The 16,121-nt window shown below is 36.7% G+C and overlaps 1 protein-coding gene across 2 annotated transcripts in view; it reads left to right on the top strand.

Moving 5' to 3' along the window:
• Nucleotides 1-16,121, top strand: part of MBOAT2 (membrane bound O-acyltransferase domain containing 2) — a 96,923-nt gene that overhangs the window by 66,437 nt on the left and 14,365 nt on the right. For both annotated transcript variants that reach the window (XM_063330442.1, XM_063330443.1), the window contains 3 exons: nt 597-652; nt 9,440-9,494; nt 10,327-10,510. In XM_063330442.1, coding sequence (XP_063186512.1) covers nt 597-652; nt 9,440-9,494; nt 10,327-10,510 — 295 coding nt within the window. The remainder of the gene's footprint in view (nt 1-596; nt 653-9,439; nt 9,495-10,326; nt 10,511-16,121) is intronic.

Here is a 16,121-nt window from a genome sequence, read left to right as displayed (position 1 = left end):
AAGATGTGCTCGAGTGTATCAAATTCAAACCAAACTAAACTCTGTTGGAGCTGACATAATTATGCTGGGCTTTTGTTTTGCCAGATATGTTTACTTGAAGCAAATAATAATTCTAGATGGAAAAATAAAGCATAGGACCAGGTGTTAGTAGAAGCAGTGGAAGTGGCCTGCATATCTAAATTATAGTACTGTTCAATTTTGGTATGTTTTTATTGTCTTTGCTTACAGCTGCTGTAATTTACAATGCACATAATTGCTCTTACTGCCCTTTTTCTTTACTCTTCCCACTGTAAAAAAATAAACTATGTTAGTAGAAAATAAATGTGAAACACTTTGGCTGTGTCTGTGGAACCTAATGCAGCAATAAAAGGCCTGGGTTATCAAATACTGTATCTAAGGATTAAATTCTTTTCATTGCATTGAAAACTCTGTAATGGTTTGAGCTCCAAAAATTAATCAGATTGTCCTTGTACTGAATATCTTCCAGTTGAGAATAATTAATCTAGACTATTAGTATAAACTTTCCCTGATATTTACGTGTGAAAGAAAACACTGAACTTATTTCTAAATTATTCTTTCTTCCTTTTTTGTAACAGTCCAATGATGATAATTACACAGAAGATCACTAGTTTGGCATTTGAGATTCACGATGGTAAGATTTTCTTTAAACTGTGTTTAATTTTCCATACAAAATAAATTTAAGGAAAGTTAGTCATTAGTCAATGAGTTACTTTTAGTCCAGTTTGTGTTTTAGAACAAAACGTAATTTTGTGTCTCAGTTGATTCTTTTGACGCTTAGCAGTGGAAATGCCAAAAAACGTTGCTTAGACACTGCGAAAGTTCTGAAAATGCTTATGTTGTGCAGAAGATGCTACTTATCAGAAGACCAATGACACTTCTGGGACCAGTGAGCAAAGACCACTGACGTTTTTTGGGGTTGGGGTATTGACCTTGAGAGTTAGCTAAATAATTTCCGAATTCAGAGATCACTGTTACTGACAGAACCAAGTATATGTCATTTCAGTTGTTGAGCACTTCTTGTTTTAAAATGCTGTTAATCTCCCCCTAGTTTGTGCCTTGTATACTGATTTTTATAAAACCTTTGTATGCATTTCATTTTTCTTATAATTACACTTGCTGCTAATATAACAGTGTGAACCGGGGGATTATTTAATTATGTTTTTGTCTTTTCTCCTGTCAGACTTATCCATCAGATAAGTGGGCCCTACTTGTGACAGAAATAAATCCTAATGTTGGCTTTCGTGGGTAGGGTATCTAGATTTTTAGTTAGCTTTAAGTTCAGAGGCGTAGCTTTCATTTTCAAGGTTTGAAAATAGTATCCAATAAAGCTAGCCAATTAGCTTGAATCACTTGGAGCTACGGCTGGCTGTTGAAGATTTGGGAGTGTGGTCCCAGACACCTGGATCCAAGCCACCTGTTTTTCTGAAATTTCTTTAATAACGTTATGTATGGAGTTCAGTATGCTTTTTGTCTCCTATGCAGCTGAGCTTAGTGCTGTTGGTGTTTCATTGTCTCCATTCTTGTTAAGTTACACTATCTAGAGAAGCCTGTAGGTAACAGCATTCATGACTATCAATTAGAGTACGGAGTACACAAGTTGGAAGAAACAGCTTATTATAAGGAAGTAATAATTCTAGTATCAAAGATAAATGCGTGCTCTTACTATTATTTTGCTATGGGAAAGAGCTGTTCTCTATATGCTGACACCATGCACAAATAGTGGAGTTGTGGTATGGGATCAAGCACGTGAGTGTTCCTATTAATCTTGAAACAGGTGTTTCATTTAGTCAGCTCTATTCTTAACTTTCATCACAAACTAAACTAGGTAATTTTTTTCTACTTAAACTAATTCAGGTAATTTGTATTTTCCTCATAAGCCCAGCTTATTTTCTGTCTGAATTTCTTGTAGATATCATTGAATTCTGAGTATCAATCTTGAAATTTTGTTCCTCGTTGACCTCATATCAGAGATCCTCTAGAGTCTTCGTCAGCCCATGGAGGGTAGCTGATAAAGTATTGGAAAACTTCCTCTCTGCTTGCATTTGCAGTTCAGTGGAGTCTTTGACTTGAGTTGGATGATAACCGTTGCTGGGAGCACAGTGTGAATGTGATTTTCAAAAGTTCATGTAACCAATATGAATTCAGGAGCAACTGCTAGTCTGGTGTCAGGAGAAGCTAAGAAAAAGATGTACAGGGGAAACAGATTGGATTGAATTAAAGCAATGATTTTTAACCATAGACAATTTAAAAGGGGTCTGTCGTGAGAAATTAATGAAAACAAGCCTGCTTTTAATGGGCGTTTGTTCACTGTACAAAGGTCTATGCTGCCACTGGAAAATGCTTTAGATATACTGATGGGAGAGAAGATAATGTTGAAAATCATTATACTGGTTAATGGCACTCTGAGCCTCTAGTCACATCAGCTTGGCTATATTAATCACCACTTACTTTATCCCCTTCCCCCCCCCCCCATTTTTTTATCAGTATGTCCAAAGAGAGGTAATGAAAATAAACAGCTGAGAGGAGGGTGTTGGTATTTTAGAAGATCTTGGTAAGCTTCAAGACTCTAGTTGTAGTTAGGTTGGTTTTGTGGTAAAGGCAAGTCTTGTGGGTTTGATCTTTTCCTGGCAGCCTGTTTGTTGTGGTTTCAGTGTTACATTTGAAGGTCCTGGGGAGAACTGGATGCAATCGTGAAGGCCGCTCACTCATGCTGCATATTGAAGAGTCTGTCTAGCTAAGCGGATATGCTTGATTCAAAGTTGAACACTAGTACAGAATCCCATAAATAAATAACAACTACCGCTATAACTGCTACAACCGTGTGCACTTAGTGTGGGCTTTTTTTTTTTTAAGCAGGAAAATTCAGTACAGTTTGCATAGGATTAATTTAAGCTTGCTGTGTAATACTGATTTTTCAAAAGGTTGCATGGATCACAAATTTAGACCTCAGTAAATTTGGAGTATGCCTTTGGTGTACTCTGATTTACATTTTGAACTTAAGCCCTTGATAGTTCTTGCCTTACAGTTTCTTGTTACTCAGATGAGCACTGCTGAAAATGAGTAGTCAGTATGCTAAGATTTGTTTTGTATTTCTTGCTGATTACCTTTGGCATCACACACGTATATTCTAAAGGGAGAAATGTTTTTACATGATTTGGAGACTGCCTGTGTCCATATTCATTCTTTATGGCAAGATTTAGATTTATTTATGCAACACATTAGGATAATGACAGAATTAAGGGAGAAAAGAAATATTTTTGTACCTCAGATCCTATATTCTGGAGTACCTTTTTTTTAATCAAATTTAAAACTAGCGTATTTTGGAGAAGGAAGGGTGCATTGCATTTATTCTAGCAGCAGGGGGCTTGTCTACAGGTACAGTTTAGAAGGGCCACAAAATGGAGGATTGTACTTGCATGAGAAATTTCTAGATAAGAGGTGGTGACAAGTAGAGAAGCTTTTGCAGCTATAGTTATAAGGTACTAAAAGTTAAGCAGGGGAGAGGAAGAGAGATGCTGTCACTGCTTAACTCTGGATCTTCCCATGAGTTCAAATGGCATTCTCCCTTTTTGCTTATAACCCACTCATCCCTACGGAGCCTCGCTTATTTTACTGCAATTCTGTATGAGGTCAGGGGTCTTTACAGGAAGGACCCATATCCAAATCTAACCTCAGTAATTTGTATGTGTTTGGCAGCTTGTTTTTCATTCTAGTGATAAGTGAATCTTAAAGAGTCTCTTCAAATGTTTATACTCATAACCCATTGAAGTTCTGGAGCTCACAATGTATTTATTTTTAAATCTCTGAGAGATTCAGCCAGCAAAACTAGGGAATGTTAGACTAGATATTTGATACTTAAAAGGGGGAAAAAAATTTCTCACAACTTCGTACAGCCTTGTTCTTATTTCTTTTCTCTAATATAAACAAAATAATAATACATAAAATTTTAAAGAAAAAAAAGTAATTTTTAAAATGTAATACCCATCTACTAAACAAGAAATCTAATTCTTCCAAATTATTTCTTCATATTACTGTGTTGCACTTGTCCATAAAAATGTGTGGCTAGATACAGCTAAAAAACCAGAACCATAATGCTTTTCTGTCAGCTGCCTGTTGGTTCCCAGGGGCTTAGCTCACTTGCTTTCTGACCACAAAGAAATAAACTCTTTGTTCCTGTGTGTACCCTTCTCTCATCCCTTATGCCTTGGGTTTCAGCCCTGTAGATGCTGATTTTTAAATGTGCTTTTCCTGGAAGGCTGCTTGCTGCTTTTTCCCACCCCGCCCCTAATTATTATTCCTTTCTATATATCTGGCGCTCTCCATTTTTAAAAGCAATAGAGTAGACAGTGATGCTGATCTGGTAAGGCACTGAATTTACTGAAAAAAAATAAATGAAGATAAAGAGTACAGTGAATATGCAACTCGAAGGAATTTTTTTTTTTTGTACCTCTGCCTTTTAGTTTGAGTGATATATTGGCGAAATATAGTTAAAGGCTAGTCTTACACCAGTTTTTAGGTCTCATTTACTTTGCTCCAACAGCAGGCTATTAGGACAATGGCTGAATTATTTAATGCTATTTTCCTCATATTGCTATTGTACTATTACAAAGTTGAAAGATTTCCAAATAGGCTATTAGAGCCTATTTTCCCCTGAAAAATAATGAAAGTACAGTCTCTGTCCAGTATGGCCCCTGAGAGGAGAGATATTTCAGTGGATAGATGAAACACATGGAAAACGGAGATGAAGAAAAAAAAACAAAACCGATATTGGAGATATTTGTTAGCTGTTCTTGACAGTGTAATAGTGTCAGAAGTATTGAGGAATGTTTCTTGATTTAGCTGATATAAACATTTCTTCATTATTTTCAGTTAACTAGATTCTTTGGCTTTTACTTTTCTCAAAGGCGAACAAGACACTGCATCTTTCTAAAGGCCTGCAGACGACTTTAGTATTGGTCTGCTCTTGCTTAAAGGGTGGAAATGTGGTTGCACTGAAGCATTGAACAGTTTATGCATTTTCTGTACATTAGATATAGTATTTCAAATTTATTTTAAATAAATACTTACAAAACCAGAAGGGGATTACCAGGCTGAATTTCTGATTGTCTCAATGTGACCCCGTGGTAAAAGGGAGCATACCATGTTTTGGACAACTTACTTTTGCAACTGAGTGGTTTTTTTGTTGTAGTCAGAGGTGGTCAGTTAAGAATGTTGTTGTATTTTTGAAAATAAAGGTCTCATAAACTATCAATGGGCTTTTCTGATTTCAAATAGGTGTATTATTATGTCTTAAAAAGTGTATTTGGATGGTGGTTGTTGTGAAAGTACAAGCAAGAGAAAATTGAACAACTCTTTGAGAAGCAGAATTGTGTGCTTATGTATGTAGAACTAAATACTCTTAAGGATTTTTCGATAGGTCATCATGACCCAGTTCCATTTTATAAATGCTAGTCTTACAGCAAAAAAAGTTGCAGCTGTTTAACCAGGAATGTTGTTTTCTGTTTAATCTGTTAGTTATGTCAGTGAAACTGCCGTGGTGTGGTGATGTGTGGGTGTTTATTTATTTGGGTTTTCTGGTAACTTGGTGCTTTCTTCTTATGTCTAGGAGTTTCTTTTAATACTCTCTCTCCAATTGTCTCTTGATCTATATTTATATATATTTTTTATTTTTTTTAAAGTGCTCCCTCTTGTGTTAGTGACAGCATGGTCATTATTGTTTCAGCATCAGTTACCAAATCACTTTGATTACAGTACATGTCATTAATGTTTAAAGGAATTATACTGTATTTCTTCCCTCCTAAATCTCCAAGTGTTGTTCTGGGCCTGTGTTTTCTTGCACAGCTCTTTGGATATCAAGACTTCTGATTTTTCTTGCTTTTTGTAGTTTCTTTGCAATTTTACTTGACTGGCATATGTGTCTGTTTGCTTTTGTTGCTGCCAGTGTGCTAGTAACAACTAAAGCTGTTATTGTCTGTCTGTCTTCTTCAGTTCTTAAAATACTTTAATAATAGCATGCATTTGGACTCAGCTGGTGATCCATTTCAGAACCTCAAATTAAAATTCACTGTAATTGCAACAGAGCCTGTGATATGATCTCCGTGTTAAGTATTATTAATATAATATAATCTTATGTCAAAGCATTATTAATCAGTTACTGATTAGCCGGATTTAATGCAAATACAAAGGTGGATATATTCAAGCAGACTAACCGCAAAGCTGAGGTGATGCTATGATATCATTGTAAACATTGTATTATTGCAGCGAGGGTCATAATACGCCTTAATAAAGCCTAGACGGTGGGATATTGGTGTGTACCTAAAGATGTTGATTTAGTTAGCATTAGGATGTGGTCTCCTGAGGAGGAATGAAAAGATGGAACTTCCTCATGATCTAGACCACTGGGGATAAATTTTATTACTGATGATTTACAAAATTCTTTTAGTGAGGAAGGAACAGAGGAGTATTTCCTCCTTTACACATGAGAAAACTAAGTTATAGTTACCGAGTGACCAAATGATTTCACCTCTCTAACAGGTATTCGATAAAAACCATTTTCTCCAGTCCCCGCTGTGTGATTTGGTAGCAACTAAAAGCTGCAGCCATTGCAGTAGTCTCCTGCTTTAGGACAGGAGAAAACAATTCTCATAATCCCCAGAGAAAGGTTATAAAATTTTATGAGTTCCGTGGCAGTGGTGTGCTGCTGAAGCGGGGTTTTGTCATCTCCAATGTGTAGTAGGTAAGGAACAGCTCTGATTTATGAGGCCTCTGTTCCCATGGGCAGATACGCTGCCTGGGAAATATTGAATGTATATATATTAATTCAGTTCATGTTAGATAAGCATCGATGTAAGAGCACCTTTTCCATATGTATGTTCTATGAATTAAAAAGTTAACAGTAGCTTCCTGAAAGCTTTCAAGAGTAAGACAAGAGGCAGAGATCAACAGTTTCCTTGTTCTTGCATGATATGCAAAAATGATAAATGGGCCTTCAAGGCACTGAGAAGACATTGAATAAAAACAAAACAAAACCAGAATGGGTAAAGCCACTGAACGGACCTTAAGGAAGCTGCTGGTTGGAGGGTGAGAGGGAAATGAAAAATTAATAGAGGCTTACTTGTATGTGGTGTGTTTGAGACAGCAAGTGTATTGCTCGCCAGGTTATTTAGGCTTTAAGTGACTTCTCATGTGTGTATGTGTATAACTTGAACCCATTTAAAATATTCCAATTCTTTCTTCCTTGCCCCTTCAAAAGTATAGGTCATATTTCAATTATTAGATTCCTCTATGTCAGGTTTGAGGGTTTTTCCTTCTTTTTTATACCACATAAATGATGTGAAATCTTTCATTTGACTAATTACCTTTATTTAGTGGTTAGTGAACTAGCTTTGTGCAAGTTCATTTGGACACACTTGATGACTGCTTCCTCTTTCTGACTGAAGTGTAGAATACTCAAATGGAATATAACAGCGAAGAAGGCTCCTGCTACGGTCAGTTTGCGTTGTGTGTGCTGTGAGAAGGCTCTGAACGGGCTACTTCCCTACGCTATTCGTGTCATGGGATCTACGTCTATCAATCGGAGTCTTTGTGTTAAATTTCTGTTTAAGTTTGTGTTAAATTCAAAGATTCACTACCTGAGAACTGTAATCTTATGGCCTTAAAGGTTAAAGGACCTTTCAAAATGCTTCTCCCACATTTTGATTCAGTACAGTTGCCAGCATAGAAAGCTTTGATGTACCATCAAGGAGAAGATGTGAAAATGTAATTATGAGGAAGAGAAAGTGCCTGCGTGAAGTTAGGGGTGATGCTTTGTCATTCAGTTTCTTGCCTTAAGTGGGTATGAATGGGGGTGACTTTCCACAGTGAAGGATCAGGTCCGAGAAAAGTATTTTTCCAGGTCACGTTGGAAGAGAGGAGATGCCACGTTGCTAACCCTTCTGTATTCTCAGCTTTGTTGAAGACGAAAAGTGCAGTTTTAAAGTCATAAGTTTGTATAGGTCATGGTTACTGGAGTCACACAAAGACAACAGAGTTGTCTCTTTAGATAACAAGTATTTCCATGAGTCATAGAATTAAATTAAGTTTGACTTTCCCCCTGTTCCCCAGTCTTTTTTTGTTTTAAGCCTGACTGATTTAGATATCTAAAAAAACATAAAAATCGGCTGCAGTTAAAACTTCCCTTATGCTTGGATCAAATATAAGGGCTCCTCGCTGTGGATTTACTGGCATCAGGGGGTAGGGTTGAAGGCAACCTTTCCGTGAGTGGAGGAGGATCTTCTACGGAATCACCTATTTTCATAAAGCACATTGGTATTTCATTTCTATGTTACCTCTATCCTCTCATCAAACTTGGTTAGAAATTGGCTGTTGGGTTTGGGCACTGCTAGGGAGGAAGATAATTGAAGTGAGATTCCACAAACTTTATTTCCTTTAGGAAGCTTTGCTCATAAAAATAAATTTTTTTTAGTGCTTGTGATGGCAAAGACAACTTGCAAATGTGAACAGAAGGGAACGGATGCATGTGCTAATGTCTGAACCAGTGGAGAGGCTGCAGAAGGAATGCTGGCTGGTATAAACCAGGCCTGTCTGAAGGAAAGAGCTCTGCTTCTTCTGTGCCCCTGAGTTGGTGTATTTTATAATGATTTAAAATGTTGAAGGTCATCATTTTTTACTTTTCTCTTTTATGGGAGTACAAATTTTGAAGCCTATTTTTCAGGGGTAGGCCACCAGCATTTCAGAAGGTGCCAGGTATGGGCAAGAAGGTCAATTCAGTCTTGCTGCTGAACTTAGCCTTGGCCTGCCCCCTTCTGCTAGCCAGGGTTAGGGCTTCTTGTTAGTGCTCATGGGAGAGACTTGAGCACCCTTTACGGTTGTGCCTGCTTCACTGGACCTTGTTTACAGTCTTTACTTGCAGCATGAAGGTGCTTTTGAGGTCTGCCTTAAGTTTTGATTTGCTTAAATCTATCTTGGACTGTGTTCATACATCAAAACTGCAATGACTAGGGGAATGTCCCTGGGTTACTGCAACATTGAAAGAGGTCTGGGGCTTGTCCGGTTTCCAGGACTGGGAGTGAAGCATTTGAAAACATGCATCCTTTGAAATCTCAACCAATGTAGGGGAATTGTATTTGTCAACACTTATTCCAAGCGTTCTTAATGCTTTCCTGAAATCCTTGTGATTTCAGGTTTAGGTGCTGTTGGATATAACTGAGGATATGAGAGTTTAATTTTGTCAACAGTCAGAATTGTTTGATCCAACTCCAGCAAAAATGTTATGTGACATAACACCTCTGAAATTACTTGAGGACTTAAGAGATTGTATTGCAGCATGAGGCTTGCTTTACTGAGTAAAGAAACTGCTAATTAATGTGTGGAGGTCTAGCTTTTCTTTAATTTTCCTTTTTCCTGTCCTCTTCCCTAGGAATGTTTCGGAAAAATGAAGATTTGACTCCATCACAGAGGTGCTTGGCTGTAAGGTAGGCTTTCAGACATCTCTGAGAGTTTAGTTTTGGGGCCGGGGAGAAGCTGGTGTTTTGTGTGCTTTATTAATGCTCTGTGGAATTGCTACAGTTCACACTCAAGATAGAGTGGTTACAAACTTATCTAAACCAGATCTATCCTTTTTATGTTTGTAGCTTAATTTATACATCTGTTCTCCTAGAAAATATCACTAGAAGTAGGTTTTAATACTTATTTAAGAAAAACATTCTAAATTCTATGCAGTCTATGCAAATTAATGCCATATGAGACAGGAGACGCGTTAACATTTAGTAAACACATAAAGTAGCTGGTGAAGGAGCATGCTTGTTTAATTCTGTTTTTCAGTATTTAGCTTACCTTTTCTCCTTTCTTTATTCACGGGACTTGAAAATAATATGTTGTTCTGGGCAAGAACAGTCTGGACTTGAGGCATTTTCCTTAATTGAAATTATTGCCAGTTAAAACAAACCTTTGTTTACTGGTTCAGTTATTGAGGAAAAAAAGAAAATGTAAACAGTTAAACGCTTAGGGAAACACCCTTCCTTCTCCTTCCCCAGGCTTAGTTTCAGTCAAACGCGCTCTACTGGGCAAGGAGAAAGTCACTAGAATTCAGGAGATCTGTCTGAAAATGCTCAGTACGGATTGGAAAAAAATACTATGTATTTAATGTTTTAAGCTGTGATTACAAAAGACACACAAACTGCTCTACTACGTGTGGTTTTTACTGCAGTGAGAGTAAGCAATAACATGGAGTATGACTTTTCCTGCTGTGGAAATTCTGTAGAACTACACATTCCATCTCACGAGTTGCTTGTCTTTGAATTACAGACGCATGCCAAGTCTACTGGAGTATTTAAGTTACAACTGTAATTTCATGGGTATCCTGGCAGGCCCGTTATGCTCTTACAAAGACTATATTACTTTCATTGAAGGCAGATCATACCAACTGCAACAGTCTGAAGCAAATGGGAAGGAAGAGACAAAATACGAACAAACGGATCCTTCTCCAAATGTAAGATGTATGACTCTTGCAGTGCCGATGCTTCCGTAATCATTGCATGGAAAGCTTGGTTTGCACTGTTCACTTACAGGCATAACTTCTGAGCTGTATCCGGAGGTCATTCATCAACAGTATAGTTCCCTGTTCAAAAGCTTAAATACTTATTTTTTTTAAGGCAGGTTTTCTCCATGGTTTCCAGCCTGGATCTTGTGGATAAAAGCAGATTAAATTGTGAGTTTCCTTGCAAGCTTGTATGGTAAAAAGCCATCTTTAATTTAAAACAGTTGATGCATGTTTCCTTCTAAGCATATACTTGCGCACACAAAAAAGTCCTGGAAAGGACGAAGAACACATTTTGGCATTTGAAGCTGATGAGACTTAATATTGTTTCAGGAAGGTTTCATGAATGTTTTCAAATTCTACTGTTTTTTAATGTCTCCTAGCAGCAAGTAGAAAACTTTCATATGTAACAAGTTGAAAAACACTCGTAGAAATAGTTTCATTTTTCTTGCTTCATTCACGTAGAGAGGTATTAAAGATGGATTTTGATCTGAAGGTGCAGTAAAAGATGTACTAGCCGCTAGCCATATGGCTGGTAATCCATATAACGTATTTCTTATTTCTCTTTGTTCCATTGTTGGAAAAGAGACCAAACATGTACAGAAGAAAGTCCAGTTGATCATACCTTACAAGAGATATTAGATGACCTGAATTAAAATCAAAAGCTCCCGAAGCTTGTAACACTTTTAATTTAATCCAATTAGTTTAATGCTCAGGGTACTGAATGTTATCTTTTCACTCTTTTCCTATTCCCTTAAATAGGAGTGTATCAGACTTTTTAACTTGTGTGTGCCTAAAATAATTATTACCACACACAAAAGGCAGAATTATCATGGAGTTGACTGGAACACCTCAGATAAATGGCTTTTGCTAATTCCAGCACCATTTACCTCTTTTCTGCTTATCTTATGGAACCCCAGCTGTTGCTGGAGCAGATGAAGGCATTACCACACATAGCTGCTTTTCTTGTCCTGCTATCTAGAGGTTACCAGCCCCGCTGCTGGGCTAACAGAGAGTGCCTTCCCAATCGGTTGAGTCATCTCCAACCACTTCCACCCTTTGAATGGGATGAGGACTCTTTGCACGTTCTATTCTACCCGTCTTGTGTGGCTGTAGTAACTTGCACCACAGGAATGTAAGCTAGTGGCTGGAGGATGATAACGCTTTAAACTGCTCCACATGTTTACAAAGCACCTATGCTCAAGGAAGCGTGCCGTTGAGCAAGTAGTTAGGAACGGCAAGAGACACGGGAGAATTCCTTGCCTAGATAGGCACTTCAGAGTCTGTAGTCTGCATTGATGTGGGGTGTTGGCAAAGTTGCAGACACTTCTTTTGCTTTTAAACATTGTTTTGGCTCAGTAAAGGCATCACATCTTATGTACTAAAATTCTATTTCTGCAGAAAAATATTGTGTAGTAAAAGTATTGCAAATAAGTGGAACTAACTAAATTTGCCAGTATCAGTACTTCTGGACGTGCATCTGATTGCCTGGTAGGAATTCCTGGCTTTTTACCACATAATCTTGCTAGCAATCTCAACAGTCAATAGAAATAAATGTAAACCTATGATGGATTCTTCTTTCAGGTAAGCAGTTTTCCTTAAAATGAATTGCTCTTAAGGTGCTTGAAACCTTTTGCCATTTATGCTGCATTGGCTTTTGAAATAAAAATAAAGAGAAGCTGTCTATGCTGTTGATACTTCATCTCCCAACTGGTGTTAGAGAAATCTGGCTGCATTTTATAACACCAGTGAGTAGTTTGTGCTTTTGGAGAAGTATGGATGGTATCATTTTACTGCATTTGCTGCATCAATTAAAATATTCATTGTCTTGTTCCCAGAAGAATGTTTAAATACTATTAACTTCATATTAATACTTTAAATTTGTTCCTTGATTCTCATTTTGTTATTTCAAGAAGACGAAATTGTTAGGTAACTCAAAAAATGAAATGTAATGGGGATCAGCAAATGTTAATGTAGTAAATGAAAGGAAAAAATCCTTCAGCTGAGTTACAGTTAAGTTTCATTTCTTGTTAAATATAACTATATAACCAAAGTAGTTCATGCCAGCTGCCTCCTCTATACTGTGTGTTGACTGCATGTTGTTAACTTGGTTTAGTATTTTTGCTGTGTTCATTGCATGTTTAAATGAATCAAGTCAACATATTAAAGCTTATTTCTTATATCCCTCCTATTGTGCCTTCTTGCAAGCTATCAATTGTTGGTGCTCAAAGTGGTGTCAACTCTCAGAAATTAATATCTGTCTTTGTAAGTTTCTTTTTATTATGGCTACCCTTAAAATACAAGATTCCTGTCAGCAGATACCTGCTTTCTTGCTTATTATGCAGACGCTTCTACAGGTTATAAAGTTCTTGCTTAATTACCTATAATTTTTACCTGGGGTGCTAACCTCCCCAAAATAATATGCATTAACATAGCTCAATATTATATTGAGCTCCTTATTGATCATTTTTCAACCAAGCAGAATAACAAGTTGATTCAAATAAAATGTTAAAAGATCCTTTTCTATTTTTTGATATATATTTATATGTATTATACATGTCTCTACAATAATATATTTATAAAATTCCTAAGCTCAGTGTACGTTTTACCTGTATTGCTTCAATTAGAAAGCTGTTCCTGAACTCCATTCTCTGATGAGGCATCTAGCTTTCAGCCTAATTATATTCCCATCTAATGAATGCACGTTTGGTTTTGTCCTGACTCTGTCTTTTAGCTTAAGTACCTTTTTACCAGTGTTGGCCGTACTTGATATTTTTATACAGGTATGCCCAGGTGTTGCTCGTCAAAACTAAATGTACCAGGCCTTTTTGTTGTAAAATAAATTGTGTATTCTTCTTCATATGAGGTCAAAGGTATCCTACAGCTTATGATCTTTTAAGTCCTTAACAGTCATTTTGATATGTTGTAAAGTTTAAGGAGTGAATGAAGTCAAACTTCAAACTTTTAAATTAGTTAGTTCATCCTTGTAAAAACTGACCAACCCTCCTGTGAATGTGCTAGTGATTACGCATTTATGCCTTGGCAAAGAAGCTTATAGCAATAACCTAGTTAATGGAAGCAATAGGAAGTCAATTAATGTTTTATCAAATGCATTTCTATAGGTAATTGAACTGTAGATTATTTCGGTTTCAGGTGAGGACTTTTATTTCTGTGTAAATGTGTTCAAAACTTAGGTGCTATAAACAAGGCTTAGGCTTTAATAATTTAATAATTTTGATTTAATAATCAATTTAGACCAACCCAAGTATAAACTCTTGCTGAATATGGTAGGTCCTGGCTATAGAGTCTGGGTCCTTTGCTTATTGTAGCAGTGCTAACATGCCTTGCGTTGCGTTGTGGTCTGATCACTCAATCCACTTTGAAACTGGAGTTTCACCAGATTTGCTTCTCTAATCTGACTCACTAGAAGGAAAAAAGCAAAAACCTGCGACCAAGATGAGGAGAGAGGGCAGGACTGCCGCTTTGCGCTGCAGCCTGCGTTTGGATCGTTGTTCAGAAACTCTGCGTAAATCAGTCCTGAAACTGCAGCTCCCAGTCTCTGTAGAGGCAGGAGATTTTCTCCACCACTGTTTGCTAATGACATTAATATACCTGATAATGAACCCATATAAGTGGTATCAGCATGCTTGATTGGGGTTCTAGGATTTATAAGTGTTGAGTGAAGCAGTATAATTAAAACAAACAAACAAACGTGCTGTTTCTGGATGTAGTTGTTTGTTCCTACACCTAAATGTTGCTGCTAAAAAACCCTGCAGAAATACATCATTTAAATGCTTAATCAATAAATAAAACCACCTTCCTCCTATAGTATTTTTTCTACAACTACACATTGCAAACTGCAGAGTTTATTTTTTAAAAGTACAATTTCTGGCAGAGCCTTATATGAATTCATTATTTTTTTCTTAAGATAAATTTTATTAAAACTCTTATGCTTTTCTTTAAAAGAAGCGCTTTCAATTCCACAATTTAGTTAAAAACCTTCACATAGGTACTAAGCATATTTTGACTTGGACAGGTAGATTAATGATTTCTATTTACCAATAGAAAAACTAGTAAATAGTGGCAGTGGCAGAAAACAGGCCTTTAAACAGAGATAACGTTACTTGTAAGTTGCCAATACGTATTTTGAGACTTTGTAGAGATCTTCAGATGGAAAACAGCTATTTTATATGTTTATGCTTAAACTTCTAAGTTGCACGTTAATGTTACCAGTCTATAAATACTGTTTCTCATGCTAAGTTGGACATGACTCTTAATTATGGCTCAGACTTTGAAGTTAAAGCCTTGTAACCGTCTTCAGAACTTTAGGGTGATCCCTTTTGGTGTTTACAAATATCTAATTTTGCAGGTGTCAGATATTGCATACCAAATTTAAAGATTCATTAGTGTTAATAATAACTCATTTTATGAACGTTCATTTCTATTTAAATTCCTAAAGAAGTTAAGCCAACTGAACTTTCCTTCTGCTCTGGCAGAGAGAGGGATTAATAGTTTCTAGAAAAACAAAGGAACACTTTTAGAAAGTTAATGCCCTTTACTTTGAACTCTTGTAATGGAGTAAAATATTAAAATTAAGTTTATTAGAAAGCAAGTAGAAATATATAATTAAACACCAGCTTTAACTATTAATAGGTAGTTGCCTCCTGAATTATCCAGCTGGTTTGTTTAATTAGCTGAGTTTTCTGATCCTCTCTGAAATACCTTTTGAGATGAGCCACATGAAATATATGCGGTATCCAAAGTTACGCTCACCATTTTGCAGCTCTTCCAAGTCTAATTTTTTATCAGGTTGTAACCACCTCGTACGTCTGTGTGACTGGGTGGATCTTTGATACTGGGTGTCTTGCAGAAATCTGTGTTTTCAGTTGGGCACTTAATGCTCCATTCTGTATCATGGAACAGAATTAATCTTTATTTTGGAACTAGATACGTGAAGCTGCACTCCAATTTAAGCAGGACATTATCTTTAAATGTTTGGGCAGGTATACTGGAAGCAGGATGGACGGCAAAAGGATTCTGGTTATCTTTTTGTGATGCTTCAAAGAAAACCAGCTAGTTTTTTTGATTTCTTGTGGTTTTTTTGTTTTCTTGACAAGTTTATTGTTTGTAGAATTGTAATGTAAATTAAAATTGTAATGTTTGAATTTAGATATTGAGATTACTTACAATCAAAACTTGAAAATTACATTTAAATGAACAAGCTCTTAAGCTTCTCTTTTGGAGGTGCTTGGTTAATGTGTTACTTCAGGAGCTTGCACAGAACATAGTATCTGCCCTTGGGATGTGGATCAGACTAACTACTTAAAGCAGTTGATGTCAGGCATTATTCTCTGTGTGTGTTATAATAGCACCTTACAGATGTTTTCCTAAAAATACATACTTTTTAGTGTGGTGGTTATAGCAAAACGTATTTTGAGGAAAACGTGAGTCCATGTCCTACCTGAACAACCTGTTTTTACGTGTCAGTGAGCGTACTGTTTGACCCCTTACAGCTTGATCACTGTAGTTGGGAAAACAGGTCTATATAGAACTGAAGTATTTT

The sequence above is a fragment of the Chroicocephalus ridibundus genome, chromosome 3, assembly GCF_963924245.1.
Source record: "Chroicocephalus ridibundus chromosome 3, bChrRid1.1, whole genome shotgun sequence".
Lineage (NCBI taxonomy): Eukaryota > Metazoa > Chordata > Aves > Charadriiformes > Laridae > Chroicocephalus > Chroicocephalus ridibundus.
Note: the sequence above shows the minus strand (reverse complement) of the source record. Positions and strands in the feature narration are given on the sequence as shown.